Source organism: Eucyclogobius newberryi, unplaced genomic scaffold (assembly GCF_026437365.1).
Source record: "Eucyclogobius newberryi isolate DKJ021-1_F unplaced genomic scaffold, fEucNew1.0.hap1 SCAF_9, whole genome shotgun sequence".
Taxonomy (NCBI): Eukaryota; Metazoa; Chordata; class Actinopteri; order Gobiiformes; family Gobiidae; genus Eucyclogobius; species Eucyclogobius newberryi.
Genome location: NW_027316532.1, coordinates 23,126,478 through 23,147,786, shown reverse-complemented (window position 1 = coordinate 23,147,786; position 21,309 = coordinate 23,126,478). Strand labels below are relative to the sequence as shown.

At 44.1% G+C, this 21,309-nt stretch overlaps 1 protein-coding gene across 1 annotated transcript in view; it reads left to right on the top strand.

Annotated features, from left to right (window-relative positions):
• The window catches only part of raver2 (ribonucleoprotein, PTB-binding 2), a 146,484-nt gene that overhangs the window by 54,677 nt on the left and 70,498 nt on the right, over positions 1–21,309 (top strand). The window contains exon 3 of the mRNA XM_072437853.1: position 21,309. This exon is cut by the window's right edge and continues 307 nt beyond it. Within this exon, the coding sequence (XP_072293954.1) occupies position 21,309 (1 nt within the window). The remainder of the gene's footprint in view (positions 1–21,308) is intronic.

The window sequence follows — 21,309 nt, the reverse complement described above, 5'->3', positions numbered from 1 at the left end:
AGACAATGAGTTATGCTATATATCTCATTTCAGCTATCTTTATGTGACACATATTTTATAGAAGGTCAAAATGAATTCCAATTGAGCCTATTTCAAGCCAAAAAAAAAAAATAATGTTTCATACATTATCCAGAATATGGAAGTACAGAGTATTGTTGGAGTGTTTTATTCGTTGTATACAGAGGGACAGTAGGACACATTATTTGCATCGCACCAGCACAGTTTGTGAGGCATTATAGTGTGCTCCTAGAGGCAGCATCAGGTGCTGCCTCATGGCCCCGCCTCCCCCGCGCCTCCCCCGCTCCTCCCCCGCTCCTCCCTGTATCTGAACGGGAGTTACGGGACATGCGAACATTCTGATAAATTGAATATTAATGTTCCATTATTGGATAAAAGGGAAAGGGGGTTTGGCACTGCCTCCCCTGAATGCACGTCACTGACGGGACGTCTACCATTTAGTGATGTGTGGACCAATAATATAATTTTGAAGTGTAAGTGAAATGTACTGTCTTTTTTTTTAACTTAGTGCTCCTACTGTTTAACACGTGCGGCTGAGGAGTCATTATCGTCACTGTAGAAGCACTTGCACATGACACAAGTGGGCATTACAGGCACTTCAGATGTGTGGTGTGCGTGTGTGTGTGTGTGTGTGTGTGCGTATGCGTGTGCGTGTGCGGTGTGTGTGTGTGTCCAGCAGGAGTGCGTTCTGGTTCCGATGCCCTGAACCAGAACGAGCGCGATAAGCAGCGAGCTCGAACGGGGCTCTCCACAGACGCAGATGTTCGCCGGCGGCAGATAAAAGAGGCCGAAAGAGGAACCAGGTATTATTAGATGCGTTTATCTCTCTACGGCTTCTAGGCGTAATCGAGCGACACAAGAACGAGTTTCGAGCAAAATGTAAGTCACTGCACGTCGTGGCCCTGTACTTGAAACGCATTTTTTGTTTTTTTTATATACCGTATTTTCCGGACTATAAGTTACAGTTTTTTTCATAGTTTTGGCCGGGATGCGACTTATACTTATATTTATACTTAAATACTTATACTTATACTCCAGTGCGACTCATATATGTTTTCTTCTTCTCTCTTATGCATTTTTTGGCCGGGTTGCGACTTATACTTATATTTATACTTATATACTTATACTTCTGAGCGACTTATATGTGATATTATCTGTTATTTTCACATTTGCAACTGCATTTCATACTCCAGTGCGACTTATAAGTTTTTTTCTTCTTTATTATGCATTTTTTTGGCTGGTGCGACTTATACTCCAGTGCGACTTATATATGTTTTTTTTCTTCTTTATTATGCATTTTTTGGCTGGTGCGACTTATACAATATCCATGTGTTGAGATCATTCAGTTCTGGAGCGATACATACTGGTCGTGTACTTTATTTCAGTTCATTCTTCATGTGCCAATCCTTTAAAGATTACGTACGCTTTTTTTGGGGCACTTAATATGAAACTATAACACGCGGAGATCATTATTGTTTCACATTTTGGTCTGATCTTAAATGGCAAACGCCGAGCTAAAGCGGCTCCTCTCGCTTCCCGTTCTGAGCTGCGGAACTGAAAGGGCATTTCCTCGCAGCAGCCGGACCGTTTCCACGTACTTCTGTTTATCGTTGAAGAACAGGCTACGTGACATTTTCGTAGAATAGATACAGTCGCACCTCTGTGGGGTGAAGCAAACAAGAATTGATTTCAATGTAGAAGAGCTGCTCCGTCGCCCGCAGTTCAACAACTACGAGAGCAAACACAGAATATAAGATGTATATTTATTGTGCCAAACATATAGACACAACGGTTATGCAGAAGAATAAAATGCTCTTGTATAACTATATGGTAACTGATGCATATTATTTGTCAGTATGTGTTTCCATGGCAACAGAGAGGTCCGTCTCAAACATTGGAAATTCAATACACACCAAATTGTCACAAAACATCATTGTAATTGTTTCATTATGTATGCATTTTATTGAAGTAGATGTTTACCTATGTGCAATGTCATGTGACCGCTGTGTGCGATGTCATGTGACCGCTGTGTGCGATGTCATGTGACCGCTGTGTGCGATGTCATGTGACCGCTGTGTGCGATGTCATGTGACCGCTGTGTGCGTTGTCATGTGACCGCTGTGTGCGATGTCATGTGACCGCTGTGTGCGATGTCATGTGACCGCTGTGTGCGTTGTCATGTGACCGCTGTGTGCGATGTCATGTGACCGCTGTGTGCGATGTCATGTGACCGCTGTGTGCGATGTCATGTGACCGCTGTGTGCGATGTCATGTGACCGCTGTGTGCGATGTCATGTGACCGCTGTGTGCGTTGTCATGTGACCGCTGTGTGCGATGTCATGTGACCGCTGTATGCGATGTCATGTGACCGCTGTGTGCGTTGTCATGTGACCGCTGTGTGCGATGTCATGTGACCGCTGTGTGCGTTGTCATGTGACCGCTGTGTGCGTTGTCATGTGACCGCTGTGTGCGATGTCATGTGACCGCTGTGTGCGTTGTCATGTGACCGCTGTGTGCGATGTCATGTGACCGCTGTGTGCGATGTCATGTGACCGCTGTGTGCGTTGTCATGTGACCGCTGTGTGCGATGTCATGTGACTGCTGTGTGCGATGTCATGTGACCGCTGTGTGCGATGTCATGTGACCGCTGTGTGCGTTGTCATGTGACCGATGTGTGCGTTGTCATGTGACCGCTGTGTGCGATGCCATGTGACCGCTGTGTGCGTTGTCATGTGACCGATGTGTGTGATGTCATGTGACCGCTGTGTGCGATGTCATGTGACCGTTGTGTGCGGTCATGTGACCGCTGTGTGCGATGTCATGTGACCGCTGTGTGCGATGTCATGTGACCGTTGTGTGCGGTCATGTGACCCCTGTGTGCGATGTCATGTGACCGCTGTGTGCGATGTCATGTGACCGTTGTGTGCGGTCATGTGACCGCTGTGTGCGATGTCATGTGACCGTTGTGTGCGGTCATGTGACCGCTGTGTGCGATGTCGTGCAATGTCATGTGACCGCTGTGTGCGTTGTCATGTGACCGCTGTGTGCGATGTCATGTGACCGCTGTGTGCGATGTCATGTGACCGCTGTGTGCGATGTCATGTGACCGTTGTGTGCGGTCATGTGACCGCTGTGTGCGATGTCATGTGACCGTTGTGTGCGGTCATGTGACCGCTGTGTGCGATGTCGTGCGATGTCATGTGACCGCTGTGTGCGATGTCATGTGACCGCTGTGTGCGTTGTCATGTGACCGCTGTGTGCGATGTCATGTGACCGCTGTGTGCGATGTCATGTGACCGCTGTGTGCGTTGTCATGTGACCGCTGTGTGCGATGTCATGTGACCGCTGTGTGCGATGTCATGTGACCGCTGTGTGCGATGTCATGTGACCGCTGTGTGCGATGTCATGTGACCGCTGTGTGCGTTGTCATGTGACCGATGTGTGCGTTGTCATGTGACCGCTGTGTGCGATGCCATGTGACCGCTGTGTGCGTTGTCATGTGACCGATGTGTGTGATGTCATGTGACCGCTGTGTGCGATGTCATGTGACCGTTGTGTGCGGTCATGTGACCGCTGTGTGCGATGTCATGTGACCGCTGTGTGCGATGTCATGTGACCGTTGTGTGCGGTCATGTGACCGCTGTGTGCGATGTCATGTGACCGCTGTGTGCGATGTCATGTGACCGTTGTGTGCGGTCATGTGACCGCTGTGTGCGATGTCATGTGACCGTTGTGTGCGGTCATGTGACCGCTGTGTGCGATGTCGTGCAATGTCATGTGACCGCTGTGTGCGATGTCATGTGACCGCTGTGTGCGATGTCATGTGACCGCTGTGTGCGATGTCATGTGACCGCTGTGTGCGGTGTCATGTGACCGTTGTGTGCGGTCATGTGACCGCTGTGTGCGATGTCATGTGACCGTTGTGTGCGGTCATGTGACCGCTGTGTGCGATGTCGTGCGATGTCATGTGACCGCTGTGTGCGATGTCATGTGACCGCTGTGTGCGATGTCATGTGACCGCTGTGTGCGATGTCATGTGACCGCTGTGTGCGATGTCATGTGACCGCTGGTGTTGTCCCAAGGAAGAGAGGGTCATAACTCGAATCAGAATAGGACACACCCAGCTTAAGTCTTTACGTTTAATAAAAAAGCATCCGACAGGGTTTTGTGATCACTGTAATGAAGAAGAATCAGAGGACAGAGAGTAAAAGGCCGCGTATTATCATCGAGTTAAGAAACCAGGGGCATGTAAAGTCACGTGGAGGTTTCAGAGAGTGTTTTCGTGCTCTGGGACGTACAAATTAACATGCGCAGAAGAGCGTTTTACCGGATTGACAAAGCTGAAGCTAAATTGACGAATGGTGAGTCAAGCCTCACATTAATTACACGACAAATGTATTTCTGTATTGATTTGGGTTTTCTTCTGGGGAATGGTTAACCCATCATTGCATAACGATTGGTGAGTCTAGTAATTATTTATCTATTAATAAAGAGAGAAACAGAGAGAGAGAGCTTCACATTAGTTACAGTACGCATTTGCTTTCACAATTGTATCAAGATCACATCATTTCAATTAAAACAGTTTAATAATAAAGTGTAATCCTCACAAAAATCTGCGGAGACACATTTTGATGATAATTTGACGGTAGAAAGTGAATCCAATATCCAGATTTAGCAGATTTCGATCAAAACCCACATGATCTGAACTGTTTGAATGCACACTCAGACCAGTTATTTTTGAAGATGTATTGGTGTTTACAGCTTCATTTAACGACAGAAATAAACTCCAAAAGCTGAATTTCTGTGTCAATGGCGTTCATCAGCGCAGGTTCTTCCGCACTGCAATGGCGTCCTCTACAAATTCATTCATGTGATACAACATTAGATTAGATTCGCTGGAGGATTTGACCTTTGGCACTCATTTTGCGCATTTTATCGGCTACATTTACTCACGCTAAACCCACAAATCCATTTAACACGTCTAGTTCTCGCTCTAGCCCCCACACTTACCACCTCAAACCTCTCGCGTAACCTTTTAACCTCACTGCCGTTCTTGTCCCTTATGTTTTCACGCTACAAGGACGTAAAACGCGGCATTACTTTGTGTTAAACGGCGCGTCCCGTTCGCTGGCGCTGGAAGAATGGGGGCTAAAGCGGCTGAGAGAACAATGCGTGCGTGGGCTTTGAGGAGTGGGCGGCGCGCTGAACACATGCCCGCCGATGTGCCTCTCGTCTCGGGCTCTCTCCGCGCTCTCGCCTTCCACGACGCCCACCAGCGCATTACCTACACGCTTTACTGTTAGCGCGGCGTCTCACCGTGATGCTTTTCGACGCCGTTCTGGGAGACATTTGCGGTCTTTGTGATGGACAGGGTGGATGGGGCTATGGTAACACACGAAATGGTGATTTGAGTGGTTTCTGATGGGGTTTGGGGTCTTCTGTCACTAAAAGCATGTGGTACGGAGCGGAGTTTAGACTTTGGAGGACTAAATTTTACAATTTTTTGGGCTGTAGTCGACTAAAGAAACTGCCGGTCGATTAAAGACAGGCCTTGTGCATTAATTAATCGACTAAAACGCAAAAGATCTCGGGAAAGTATCTTGATTAAACCAAATATCGGACCCAAAGTGCGCTGGAAACACCACGTGATTGGAGGAGTTCACACAATATTTATTTTTACGTCAGGTTACTAGTAAACAGTGTATTTATCTGTAAAATTGCACATTAAACTCACAATTCTCTACCAAATCTCAATATAACTCATGACAAGCCTCCTTTTCTGTAGTCCTGTTAAATCTTTGTAATCCCAGTGAAAGATTTGTCAGTGAATGAAACATTTACTCAACTATTATCCAGCGAAGAGTCTAGTCATAAAACAAAATCAAACAAAACCTAAAATTGTAGTCAATGAGCATGAGGAAAAACAAAATAAATGCAGCCCTAAGGCTCAAACTGCAGGTCAGTTCAGGTTTTTTGGCCCGTATGTGACCTGTATCCGATTGTTTCAAAGCAGCGGAAGCAGCACAATTCTGACTTTTTCAAATCCGACTCAGGCCACTTTTGTTTGTGGAAATAAATCCGATCTGTATCTGTACTTAAAGGTCAATTGGCAACATTTCCGGGATAAACGAGACAACTCTGAGTCAAAGAGGAGAGAAATGGCAGATGAAAGAGCCAAAAACGGTGGAAGACGTTAGTGAACTAATGTACTAATATAATGTAACTAATGTAATAATGTTACTAATGTACGTGGTGACAAATGGAGATTAATATTATATCAATCCAACAGAAAAGTGTAAAAACATGTCTTTAAATCTAATATTTGAGATTTACGTCTCAGATAAATTGGAAATGTCGGTAAAATGAATCTCAAAAGTTCAGTAATTCAGTATAAAATTCAGTATAAAAGTTCACATTTACAACACAACTTTTAGAATTTTTTTTTAATTCAGCTTGTTGCATGTTTCTAGAAAGAGTGAACTCAATTTCCAGATGTTGCTTATCAAAACCACATTATTTCTCTTTTGACAAAATGACCCGCCTCGAATAGAGATGCTTTTGAATGGTTTTGCCTGCAATTGTCCACAGTATGGCATTATTACCAGTGAGCTCTGTGGAGAGGCAAACCTGCTCACAGTAAAAAGAATCACATCATTTTCAAGGATAGATAAGTTTAATGTCACAACGGATCATATTTGTGAATCGTGTGCGAGCGATTCCTGTGATCTGTCCTGTCAGCAGTTTCCTCCTCTGACAGCTTCTAGAACATTCCTTTGTAGGATTTTCTGCTGTTCAGTCGATTCTTCACCGTGAAAGTGTGTGTCTCTTGGATTAGATATCTGTCTTACATTGGTTTATTCATTTGTCTGTAGGTTTATCAATCCGAAAAAGATAAAGGTCAGCCTCAGAACTGGATGGAATATGTCTTATCTGCTCTGGTTAAGCAGCTTTCTTGGTGCAAAGGTTGAAACGGGCAGAAGTCAGATTGAAACGTGCAGCACTTTTGAGTCGAGTTCTACAAATGATCAAACTCGTTCTCGCTGAAATGGATTGATAAAAGTCAAATACTTTGCTCTGATTGGGTGAAGCGCCGCAACTCTGACTGAATCCGATCAAACGAATCTGTCTGGAGAAAAGCACTTCTTTCCCGTCTGTATTTCTGCTAAATTAAGCCTACGTGCAACAACTTCAGTGAAATGTCTACACTACAGTATCAGAGAATCGTTCCATTTTCCACAGATGTAACGCGGCGATTATCGTGGACATAGCTTTCTGCTCAGTTTCCTTTTAATAACTCTAAACGTGCTCACATCCTAATCATTTGGTTGAGAGCAGAACAGTTTCACAAGAGCAAGTATAATGGCTACAGGGTCCGTAGCAGTTGCATTTCTTTCTCTTTGCGCAACCTCAGCCTTGTTTACCTTAAAAAGTCGGCGATATCGATACGTTCGTTCGCCTCGATCACAATATAAACAGTTAAAACGTGTATTTGTGTCTGGGAAATGGGTTGAAACGCCTGTGGGGGAGTTACATCCGGGTCGCATCTGAATAACAAACTGGTTGTGACCTTCAACAATTCCCCAAAAAAGTACAATAAACAGACTGTACAGTTTAGTAGTACGAGGCCTCCCAAGTCGCCCATCATTTTAAAAGGACAAAGTTTGACGCGGCCTATGGTGTTTACGCGAGTCTGCGTTTTATCTCGGGGAGAATTCTCAGACAACCTTGGGTAATACAAGGCTTTCAGACGGTATTTGCAGTATTTTGGACGGCCTTTGGGATCACAGCTTGGATTTTCTCCATGACGGATGTTTGCGTGTATTGTTTATGTCTGACGTGAGTGAGGAAAACGTAAAGCTCCATGTTTTTATCAAACACACAGCGTCACGTCATCAAAAACACGTAACTGTAGCTGTGTAACAAGTTTACCAAAGCATCAGTATTACCCCAAATCACTAAATCCATTGAATTCTTCTTCCTCTGTGTCACTTCTAAACAACTCCACAAACTCCGGAGGTAGAGGAAGTGCAGATTCTTCTTCTGCGTCGCTTAGAGACTAGAGCGCCCTCTTGTGGTTGCCAGTGTGAAAATAATCAACATGTGAAATGCGGTTGCCAGTGTGAAAATAACTAATAATATCACATATAATATCTAAAAAGGTGTGACTTATAGTTCAGAAAATACGGTAGTTGCTAAATGCTGCTCATTCCCACAGCTGCCAACACACAGCACAATCTGAGCCTTTTTTGTAGCTAATTTATTTTTTTTGATACTTGAAATGTCCAAAAGAAATGTGAAAAAGATAAATTACACCATGATTTCCCACACCATTTGTTCACTCCTTTCTGCCCATTATATATTGAAAAATTAAAGGTGCTCTGTGTAACTTTTCCAGTGGGAGGTGGGCGGGTCCATCACCTGCTGTCTCCATGGAGATATTATTGTTATGATGGGATTTTCTACAACATTACTAAGATTTTCTACACTTATCTTTCTTGCATTTATTCGATTTCTGTTGCTAAAAGATACATCTAACTGTGTCACCTCTCCATAGATCTGACCTGTAACATCACCTGGTGGCGTTTACGGCTGTTGTTGATAGAAAATAGATCGATGCTGAAAACTGTCGAGCATGCAAGACAAAACAACCATGTCTCAATTAGGGCTGGGCGATATGACGGAAAAAAAGAATCACAATTTTCATTTAAATTTATTTTGTCTTATTAAAAACGTCTAAATTAATTTCCCAAAACATAAACGATGCAGTAAACATTTCATCGCCGCCATTTAACACAAACAATAGTGACATTTCTTCTCCCAAAGTCTGAACTCTGCTTTTACTGACGGAGGATCGACTTTAAACCTCTCGACAAAAAGGACTCAAGCTGATTATGAAATTACTCTCCAATTTCAATCTTGATTAAAATGTGTAATTAATTCCGCAGCCTTAATCCAAACGCCAGATGTCATCAGAAAAGTGACATACATAGTGCACCTTTACCTTTTTTTAACCTTAAACTGCATATTACTGGTTTGACTGCACATTTCACTAAAACATAATTAACTTGAATCACATTGTACTATTTATTTTCCCTATTTTTTCCCAGTTTGACAATTATGATGACGTTTATATTTGTACTTCCTGTTTGGACACGAGCAGCAGATGTGACAGAGGTCGAGGCGATTCTACAACTGTTTCCTAGCAACCATAACCTAAACGTAAAAGGGCTGAAATCCCTTTACCGGTAAATGACACAACAGTTATGATTTGACAAATAAAAAATAAAGATAACACCTTTATTTTGTTAAATGATTGTTTAAAGCGTCATAAAAATGCATGTAAATTGTCTCCTATTGATGACATAGTTAGAACTCAGCACTACTTCTTGTAAACTTGTATTTTTTTAGTTTTTCCTCACACACACACTGCAATTTGACTTATGTAAAACTATGATTAACGCACCAAACTAAGTCATAATTCGAACAACACGAGAACCTGTCTTTTCAAACGCGCTACGCTATAACTGACGACACATCTCCAAATCTCCTGTAACCGGATCCGTTTGCGATTGTCTTTCCGTCCCCGGCCTCCCGCGGGCTTCGGGGCTGAGATGAACGCCGCGCCACCTCCGCTCCGTCGGGGCCTCCATCCCGGGGTAGCTCAGAACGAACTCCCCTGCTTTTAATTAGCTCCTGCGTCGGGGAATTTTCGACACCGTTTTCCCACATTTCCGTGTTCCTTTGTGCTCCTCCGAGTGCAAACGACAAAAGCGAAAAGCCCTTCATTAACACGTCTGTGCTTTCGTATTGTGACTTTTCTAAAGCTCTGACAAAGTGCACGTATATACTCCTCTTTTTTGTTCCCAAGCAGTAAGTTATATTCGTTCGGAGTATTCATATCACATGTCCATCCATCCATCCATCTTCTGCCGCTTTATCCGGGGCCGGGTCGCGGGGGCAGCAGTCTGAGCAGGGACTCCCAGACTTCCCTCTCCCCAGACACTTCCTCTAACTCCTCCGGGGGGATCCCGAGGCGTTCCCAGGCCAGCCGAGAGACATAGTCTCTCCAGCGTGTCCTGGGTCTTCCCCGGGGCCTCTTCCCGGTGGGACATGCCTGAAATACCTCCCGAGGGAGGCGCCCAGGAGGCATCCGAAACAGATGCCCGAGCCACCTCAGCTGGCTCCTCTCGACGTGGAGGAGCAGCGGCTCTACTCCGAGCTCCCCCCGTGTGGCCGAGCTCCTCACCTTATCTCTAAGGGAGCGCCCAGCCACACGGCGGAGGAAACTCATTTCGACCGCTTGTATCCGCGATCTTGTTCTTTCGGTCACTACCCAAAGCTCATGACCATAGGTGAGGGTAGGAACGTAGACCGACCGGTAAATAGAGAGCTTTGCCTTTCGGCTCAGCTCCCTCTTTACCACAACGGTCCGATGCAGCGACTGCATCACTGCAGCCGCTGCACCGATCCGCCTGTCAATCTCACGCTCCATCCTTCCCTCACTCGTGAACAAGACCCCGAGATACTTGAACTCCTCCACTTGGGGCAAGGACACCCCACCCACCTGGAGAGGGCAAGCCACCTTTTTCCGGTCGAGAACCATGGCCTCGGATTTGGAGGTGCTGATTCTCATCCCAGCCGCTTCACACTCGGCTGCAAACCGTCCCAGTGCATGTTGCAGGTCCGGGTTTGATGGAGCCATCAGGACAACATCGTCTGCAAACAGCAGAGATGAGATCCTGTGGTCCCCAAACCGTACACCACCCCGGTCTGCCAGTCCAGAGGCACGGTCCCTGAACGCCACGCGATGTTGCAGAGACGTGTCAACCAAGACAGTCCTACAACATCCAGATACTTTAGGTACTCAGGGCGGATCTCATCCACCCCCGGAGCCCTGCCACCGAGGAGTTTGCGAACAACCTCAGTGACTTCAGCTTGGGTGATGGATGAGCCAGCCTCCGAGTCCCCGGTCTCTACTTCCTCTTCGGAAGACGTGACTGAGGGATTAAGGAGATCCTCAAAGTATTCCTTCCACCGTCCGACGACATCCCCAGTTGAGGTCAGCAGGCCTCCACCCGCACCGTAAACGGTGTTGGTGAGACACTGCTTCCCCCTCCTGAGGCGCCGGACGGTTTGCCAGAATTTCTTTGGTGCCGACCGATAGTCCTCCTCCATGGCCTCCCCGAACTCCTCCCAGGCCCGGGTTTTTGCCTCTGCGACAGCACGAGCCGCGGCTCGCTTGGCCAGCCGATACCCGTCGATGACCTCCGGAGACCTACAAGCCAGAGTGGCCTGATAGGCCTCCTTCTTCAGTCTGACGGCATCCCTTACTTCCGGTGTCCACCACCGGGTTCGGGGGTTGCCGCCACGACAGGCACCGGAGACCTTGCGACCACAACTCCGAGCAGCCGCATCAACAATGGAGGCGGAGAACATGGTCCACTCGGACTCAATGTCCCCAACCTCCCCCGGGACATGGGAGAAGCTCTCCCGGAGGTGCGAGTTGAATACCCTACTGACAGAGGGCTCCACTAGACGTTCCCAACAGACCCTCACAATGCGCTTGGGTCTGCCAAGTCTGTCCGGCTTCCTCCTCCGCCAGCGGATCCAACTCACCACCAGGTGGTGATCGGTTGACAACTCTGCCCCTCTCTTCACTCGAGTGTCCAAGACACGCGGCCGGAGGTCTGATGACACAACAACAAAGTCGATCATTGACCTCCGGCCTAGGGTGTCCTGGTGCCATGTGCACTGATGGACACCCTTGTGCTTGAACATGGTGTTCGTTATGGACAATCCGTGGCTAGCACAGAAGTCCAATAACTGAACACCGCTCGGGTTCAGATCGGGGAAGCCGTTCTTCCCGATCACCCCTCTCCAGGTGTCACTGTCATTGCCCACGTGGGCGTTGAAGTCCCCCAGTAGAACAACGGAGTCCCCGGTCGGTGCACTGTCCAGTACCCCTCCCAAGGACTCCAAGAAGGCCGGGTACTCTGCACTGCTGTTCGGCCCGTAGGCCGCCACAACAGTGAGAGACCTGTCCCCCACCCGAAGGCGGAGGGACGCGACCCTCTCGTTCACCGGGGTAAACTCCAACACGTGGCGGCTGAGCTGAGGGGCTATCAGCAAGCCCACACCAGCCCGCCGCCTCTCCCCGCGGGCAACACCAGAGAAGTGGAGCGTCCAGCCCCTCTCGAGGAGATGGGTTCCAGAGCCCAAACTGTGCGTGGAGGTGAGGCCGACTATATCTAGTCGGTATCGCTCAACCTCCCGCACAAGCTCAGGCTCTTTCCCCCCCAGCGAGGTGACATTCCATGTCCCCAGAGTTAGTCTCTGTGTCCGGAGATCTGGTCGCCGAGGCCCCTGCCGTCGACTGCCGCCCAGATCTCTCTGCACCGGCACCTTATGGATCCTCCTGCGGGTGGTGGGCCCACGGGAGGGCGGCCCCACGTCGCTCTTTCGGGCTGTGCCCGGCCGGGCCCCGTGGGGTAAGACCCGGCCACCAGGCGCTCGCCATGGAGCACCCATCCCAGGCCTGGCTCCAGGATGGGGCCCCGGTGACGCCGATCCGGGCGACGTAAACGGCCTTGTTCGTGTCGTCGTCATAAGAGGCTTCTGAACCGATCTTTGTCTGACCCGTCACCTAGGACCTGTTTGCCTTGGGAGACCCTACCAGGGGCATGAAGCCCCGGACAACATAGCTCCCGGGATCATTCGGGCACTCAAACCCCTCCACCACGTTAAGGTGTCGGTTCAAGGAGAGGCATATCACATGTAAATTACCTTATTTTCCGGACTATAAGTCACACCTTTTTTCATAGTTTTGGCCGAGGTGCAACTTATACTTATATTTATACTTGTATACTTATACTCTGGAGCAACTTATATGTGATATTGTTTGTTATTTCCACACTTGCAACCGCATTTCATACGTGCAACTTATATATGTTTTTTTCTGCATCTTTTGGCTTTGTCAGCTTCAGCTATTGTTGTTGCGTTAGGTTTGTCAAACGTATGAAAAATCTGATCCTAATCAATGCTATTTAATAGTACTAATCTACAGAAAATTATGTACCAGATTTTTTATTGTCTTTTAATTTCTATGGATGAAGTAAATGTAGTAAATGAAGTAAATGTCTTTATAATGATGATGCCTAAAACTAATAAACTACTAGATTATCATTTGAGCAAAGTGCAAATATAAAGCAATCACATAAACAGATACATCCATCCATTTTCTACCGCTTGTTCCCTTTCGGGGTCGCGGGTGACTGGCGCCTATCCCAGTGACTTTGGGCCTTAGGCGGGGTACACCCTGGACAGTGGCCAACTCGTCGCAGGGCCAACACAGAGACACAGACATTACAGACAGTTCACGCTTATATTCATTCACTAGGGCCAATTTAGAGTCACCAATTTTTACCTAACACATGCATGTCTTTGGACGGTGGGAGGAAGCCGGAGAGAACCCACGGTAACACGGGGAGAACATGCAGACTCACCCAGAGAGATCATGTGATGTTGGTCTGGTCCGGGAATCGAACCCACGATCTCCTTCTTGGGAGGCAAGAGCGCTAACCGCCTTTGCCACCGTGCACCCTAAACAGAAACAGATACAATTAAATCTTTTTAGAATCTTCTATCTTGAGCTTCAGCAGAACTAAGTCCACATGGAAACATAAATAAATTACTATTATTTTGTGTTGAAAATGACACTCTATTGTCCAAAATAAAAAGAGTGTTTTTTATTCATCACTATGGCATCGAGTTTTCTCCTTTTTACATCAAAATCAAGTTTAAAATGTTAGTATTGTGACATGCTGTACATTTGATACACATTTAGACTTTTGTTTGTTTTTGTTTTACGTTGCATTATTCATTTTACCTGGTGGTTGCAAACTCTTGTAGCCACAGCTGCCCCGGGGGTACGACGGAAGCGAGGCTGCCAATTTCACGCACACATGGCATTCGGGTGGATGAAACGTCTCGCTCTTGGACGTAACGACAGTATGCTCTGGCCGTAACCAGCTCCACCTGTGTTTCGGCCCCAAACACAGGTGGATCTAGTAAATCTATCATAATGCATCCAACATCCAACCATTTCACATGTGTTGAGCATTTTTACCATTTATAACACTGTTCTCTCATCAAAAACATACCTGGAGTTGTGTTTAACTTCATTTACACTTGTTTGATGATGACTCCTGTTCAGTCCTCTTCTCCCTGAGCCTCAGAAAAAACTCAGAACAAATTTTCCCAGTTTTCTGACATATACTCTGTGGTCTTCTGCCCAGTTTTTAAGTCCATAAATCATTGCTTGTGACTTGAGAGCATTCCTGCATTTCAGATTGTGTGCTTGCATTAGCTTGTCACGGGCCAGCTAGCTTTCATTTACCTCCCCATTGGGATTGCGGTACAGAGGAGCACGTTTAAAAAACAATAACAGTACAAAATAATGCATAATATGTGTCTTTAAAATTCAGTTTCATCCCCAAAAAGTGTATTGTAAAAGTAGATTTTGGTGGGGAAAAATCAGACCTCTAAATTCTGTTTTATTCTAATTATCAAACATTTTATCTTTTCAAACTTGTAAGAATAAGATGAGGGCTGATTGGCTCTTAGGGGATATCAAACTTTACTTTTTGCTTTTTAAGACAATTTCAACCCTCGGCAGCACTTCTAGTTTTCCTTGAAATGTAAAGTATTATATTTTTTACGATCATAGTTGTAAATATTTTATTCATTTATTTAATTTAATATATTTATTTGTTTATTTTTATTTATTTTTAAAAAAAATATTTGTATGACTATTAAAGGTTTAAATCCCTACTACATCCTCATTTCACAGTTGGAAATTACCCCAGCTTTATTGCTCCATGTTTTTACCGATCAAAAAACGACGCCAGCATAAAAACATTGTCTATTTTCCACGGGGAAGAGAAACAATCGTAGGAAAAGCGGTTCAATATGCCAGAAGCCCGCAGTGTCCACTAAATAGTGTGCGGCGGGAGGCATGAAAAGACAATACACAGATCAATATTATTCACGACAGCGCCAGGATGGAAACGGCAGCACAAAGACACAGTTACAGGAATGTGATGCAGAAACACCTGTGGAGCAGATGCTACAAAGACTCCTCGTTATCGCTCCTTATTTCATTATTTCACATGGAACACAATCACAATAACGCCTAATTTCAAACTTGACCTTGTGCTGACACTTTGGGATGTCGTTGCCACTGCAGAAGTTCTCGCCGGGTTTTGGGACCCCCGGCGTATGCTTTGAAGCGAGATCAAAGCGATGGCGAGCAGGTCAGCAGACGGGATCGTGTGCCACCGTCTGATCGTGAGCTCTGTTGGCCGAACGTTTTACAGCCGAGGAGACGTTTCAAGCGGCCAAGTCGACGCGGTGCAGCTGACGGACAAAACGAAAACACGTCTGTGGATCAAAGTCGTTTCAGCAGATTTAGTGTCGTAATGGTTATCGTGCAATTGCGGTTGTTTTCAGCAGGAAAGGAGAGAGTTTTGTTTGACAGTAGCGAGTGTGGGGAAAAAATTATAGTATGCACTTATTCTATCTAACGTATTCTCCGCACTATAAGGCGCTCTTAAAAGCCTTTAATTTTCTCCAAAAACGAGGATTATGGATTAATTCTGGTTGTGCTTACTGACCTTGAAGCGATTTTGTGTGGTACACGTTTTGTTTCGTTAAATCAGACCTGGGCAAACTACAGCCTGCGGGCCACATACAGCCCATTTGTCTTTATAATCCAGCCCGCCAAACATGCCAAGTAATATTAAAAAAAAAAAAAAATGTTTTATTTGTTTGCCCTTAAGTGGCCTCAGGGGCAAGATGTGGCCCTCGGTATGTTTTAAAATCTGGCCCCTAGAAAGATTTTAGTTTCTATTTTTTAACTGTCTGTAACATCTGTCTGCACTTGTATCCTTAATAAAGATGACGTGCCTTATAATCCAGTGCCCCTTATAGTGGGGAAAATACGGTAGTTAAAGGTGCACTGTGTAACTGGGACTCAATATGTTCTGTTTGCCAGTGGCTTTTCATTAACTGAAGTTAATCTATGGTTATTTTACTTAGACTCACACAGGGCTAAACAAATTCTTGGTCGACTAAAGACATTATTCACACAGCTATTAGCAAACTGTATTTATGTGTAACACGGCAGATTAAACAGATTCAAATCTATTCACCAAAACATTGTGGTTGCGATTAGGTGGATTCTCTTTAGGTTTGGATTGAAACATGAACTATTGAACTAATACATGAATCCCACCTTATGTTTGTAAAAGTCTGAACTACTATTATTTAGTACTACTATTTAAATAAATCCACTCTGAATCCATTCAAATTGTGATATTATGTATCTTCTCTACCTTTCTCTTTGTAGTACTATATTTTCTGGAATATAAGTCGTCATAGTTTGGCCGGGGTGCGACTTATATGATATTATTAACACATTATTGTATCATTAGTTCATTATTTTCACACTGACAACCACAAGAGGGCGCTCTAGGCTCTAAGCGACGCTGAAGAAGAATCTGCACTTCCTCTACCTCTGGAGTTTGTGGAGTTGTTAAGAAGTGACACAGAGGAAGAAGAATTCAATGGATTTAGTGATTTGGGGTAAAACTGATGCTGTGGTAAACTTGTTAGCATGTTTCTTTTTGTTTGCATTTTTTGGCTGGTGCGACTTATACTCTGGAAAATGAGGTTATCAATTTCAATACTACAACCCTACACATACAGATACTGTGGACTAAGAAGAGTCCCAAAGATTAAACTTGGCTTCAAACTTCTAATCTTCTAAGATAGTCCTATCTTTACTACCTTCTGTGTGCACTGGAACAAAGCCTGGCACTTGTTATTAATAAAACACTCGCCGGGCCAAGAATAACGCATGACAGAACCGTTTCAAACATCCAAACTTTGATTTTTTAAAACTTTGTAGCACAAACGCTGATTGAGATGGGTGTTTAGTCGGGTTTGAGTAATCAAGTTTTGGATTTGAAAGAGACTCACTTTTTTTGCGGTCGAATCACTCGTCGTTCTGGGATTCTGGCCGCGACGCAAAGTCACCAGCTGCCAACGCTTGCGATTTAAATCATTTCACAATCACCCCGTATTGTGGGATCCTGGAAACCAAACTTTTTTTTTTGGCTCCGTTTCCGACGAGCGGCCTTTTACTCGTTAGAATTTAGCCTAGCGCACATGACTTTTCTGGCGGAGGGTCGGACATTGGCGGGGAAAAGTTACACAGCGCGCCTTTAACTCTAAGTGCTCCATTATGTGCAGCGTTTTAAGCACTCGCGAGGTTTGACACCAGCGGTTTTGTCCCTGCAACGCCGAAACAGAACGGAAGACGTGTTTGTTTTAGCTGATAATGTGCTCTTGCGGTTTTAAGCCCGGGCCGGACATATAAAGCCTGTTGATTCAAACTACCGTATTTTCCGTTTTTTTCATAGTTTTGGCCGAGGTCCGACTTATACTTATATTTATACTTATATACTTATACTCCGGAGCGACTTATATGTGATATTATTTGTTATTTTCACACTTGCAACCGCATTTCATACTCCAGTGCAACTTATATATGTTTTTTTCTTCTCTATTAAGCATTTTTTGGCTGGTGCGACTTATAGTCCGGAAAATACGGTATTGTCCAAATGAGGTCGTTTTGTACATTAGAAGTTGGCGATTTGTTACTGTCTAAAATGTAATGTCAAATCAAATCCATCATCTATAGTGAGAGCAAAAGGACGCTCTCATCTCATTATCCTTATCATCAGAATAATCCCAGAAATATTGATGTTCATGATTCGCTCTTAACCCCGAAAGTCCTTGGTTCTGAGCTAAAATGAGCTTACTTGGAGAAAGAATTAAAATACCGTGTCTTCAGAGTGTTCAAAAATGCAGAAAGGAGGCGACTGGAGGCAAAAGTGAAATAGACACAAGACATTTCCAGGGATTAATGACCATCTGATATGAATGCTAATGCTTTTCTGTATTTGAAGGATTTTCATTTACATAAATTAAGATATAATTTTGAATGTCACGGGTAAAAATGAGCAATTTTTTAATCTATTCAATTAAAACGTTGTGCATTTTGCATCAACAGTAATTATTGTGGTTGAAGTGTGTAATACAGTAGTGGATACAGTCAACATTTGTGGACATATTTGACCAGTAAAAGCTAAATATTTTTTATCAAAAAGTCTGCAAAAATAACTTCATTTATTTGATAGATGAATACAATTATTATAATATAAACACATAATAAACACATATAATATTTGTTAATGTTTTCTAACCGGGCTCTGAGTGGTTTTCATTGGCAAAAACCTCCATTGATTTTTCACATTTTATGTCTTTCTGGAAAAAAACAAACACTTTTTCCATTGAAATCGCATTATGTTCTACTTCCCTTTTGCCTCCATTCCAGAATTTAGACTATTTATTTCTAAACTTTTAAGATAATCTGTAATCTATTATTTGTTTGTATTATTTATGCATCAGAACTGCCTTAACATCCCGTACACATGAAGTTGTACCTGCAGACAACACGCTGTAAGACACACGTAAACGTCTTTCTACTTTCAGTTTTCGCTTCAGTCTTTCCTCGAAAATACCCCAAAGTCGCCTCAACGCTCTGAACAAAACAAAGCAGCGACAAGTGATATCCAACATCTGCCGTGTCACCGGGTCATCTCCACGTTTACCGTCGTCACGCCAACGACTCCCCGTAAACACCCCAAATCAAACGCGGCATATTTATCTGATGTAATCCATCCGTGCAGTGCTGCGTGTGTGGAAACTCCGTGCGGCTGATGGGAACGCTGATTTACTCCTCTTTCCACATAAATTTAGCTGAGTGTAAATCGATGGCCGGTTCCAGGCCTGGCTCCCACCACTTAGCTAATTCGCAGGATGCAGTGCTCTCCTCTGCACTTTTGCTTTTTACTTTGTAGGCAATTTTCCAAGCTGTAGTTTATTAAAAAAGCACCAAAGTCATTCACGCAATTAGAGATGTACGGTGTCTTTGCAGCGCGGTTTAAGGTGCACTTAAAGCAATGTTTTCATGGTCATTTCCAAGCTTAAAAGTGCATTTTTCTGTTCTGGTTTCGTCCTAATAGTACTTTAATTATCAAAATAGTTTTCTGGACAATATAGAGACTCTTAAACGCATGGCAAAAGGTGTTTTATCATAAAGACGGTGACATTTTTTAAATCAAAATTGCAAAATAGAGTAAACTTTTTCAGATTTTGATCTACATGACACTTCATTGGTAAATATTCTCTGTTTAGAAGCCTTCGATTAACGTACCGTATTTTCCGGACTATAAGTTGCACCTTTTTTCATAGTTTTAGCCGGGGTGCGACTTATACTTACACTTATACTTATACTTATATACTTACACTTATTCTCCGGAGGGACTTATACGTGATATTATTTGTTTTTTTCACACTTGCAACCGCATTTCATACTCCAGTGCAACTTATATATGTTTTTTCTTCTCTAATATGCATTTTTTGGCTGGTGCGACTTATACTCCGGTGCGACTATTAGTCCAGAAAATACGGTATTTCAACCTAAAACAAAGCAATTCGTTGTAACTTTACTGCTGAATATTCCTACGAAACTCCCTACATCTCCACAGAGACAAACTACTGTCTTACCTGACACAAGAAAACTTCCACCGTGTCTCTTTAAGCTTAAAAATGACAATGACTATCAACAAAAGCACATTCCCAAACGTACTTTCTCGTCCTTAACCGTCATCGAGCCGCAAATGTGTGAACGTTCTTCCTCTTCTGCCTCCTGTAGGTTAATGGTGAGCGCGAGTAATCTATTGGATAAAAGCTCCGCGAGGCCCAACATGGACACGACAGTTTCACTTACAGTAACCAGAGCAGCGTTTTTATCACTACATCACATTAGAGCCCGTTACATAAGAGCGGAGAAGACTCTTGAAACTGGCTAATGCTTTTACACTCACAGCTTCCATCGACACGGCGCTGCAAAACCTTTCAGTGCAAACACAGGTTACGCTCGCCGCTTGTTGTTCTGGCACGCTTCATTTGTCGAAGGAAAGCAAGAATTAGACAGTCAACAAACATTCATAATTTATAATTTGCACAATCAGGGAAACATTGGGGGCATTGTGCAAAAATAAAGTAATTACTGTATTTTTCGGACTATAAGTTGCACCGGAGTACAAGTCGCACCAGTCAAAAAATGCAAAATAGAGAGGAAAAAAACATATATAGTGTCACTGGAGTGTGAAAATACGGTACTATTATATTGATCAAGATTCACAAAGAAAATGAAATAAAAAATCTTGGACGTTCATGTGTAGATAAAAAAAAACAAAAAACATAATCAAAAGAATTTCTTGCATTTTGCATCAATTATAAAACCTATTTTTTATATTTGATTTCAAGCTAAATAAAGAGATTTTTACAGTCAAATAAAACAAATTCTTAAGATTTACTACTACTTAAGATGTTTTAGATAAACTAAATATGAAAAGCTTTGTTGCTCATTTGTGTAATTAATAAAAAATACAACAACAATTTTACATTTAGCCATCTATATAAAAGCTTTTTTTTTTATATATTCTTTTTTTTCCCCTTTAATTTCAAAAACACAAACAAACAAATCAATTATTTATCAAAGATGAATATGCCAAATTTCCATACGTTAAACGCCATAGAAAGTCCACTGCCTCGTCATCTCATGTAGGTCAATACCATCACTATTACTACACTGACACATGCAATTCTGTGTTATGAACAATTCACCATTTAACTACAGTAAACTTACTTCTGTGAAACCTGCGATACGAGTCTCCCACTGCGGTCTCTCCCGCCTCGTCCCGGGACGTCACTAGCCTCACTTCTCACTGACTGATATAGTTTGTGTGTGTGTCACAGTGCACTCCCCACATAGTGCCTCCCTTTTGGCTTTTCGAGCTAATGTGTTGTCTTTCTCTCTGTGTATCCGTGTGTCCGTCTCTATGACTGTGATTTTGTGTCGAGCGTGCATCAACCTCCCTCCAAAAACCCTTTTTCACATCTCGCCTGCCAAATTATTCCCTTTTCTGTTGCTTGTGTGCTACTTCATCCTCCCCCCCTTCCCCCTTGTCATTCCGTCTTTTCCCTTTTTGATGTTCTAAATGTGGAACGTGCGTGTCTTTACCCGTGTCCCGTTTGCGTCCTCCCCCCGTCCTCCTCCCACGGTCCTCGTCTCCATCGTGTCCCCCCCACCCCTCTAGC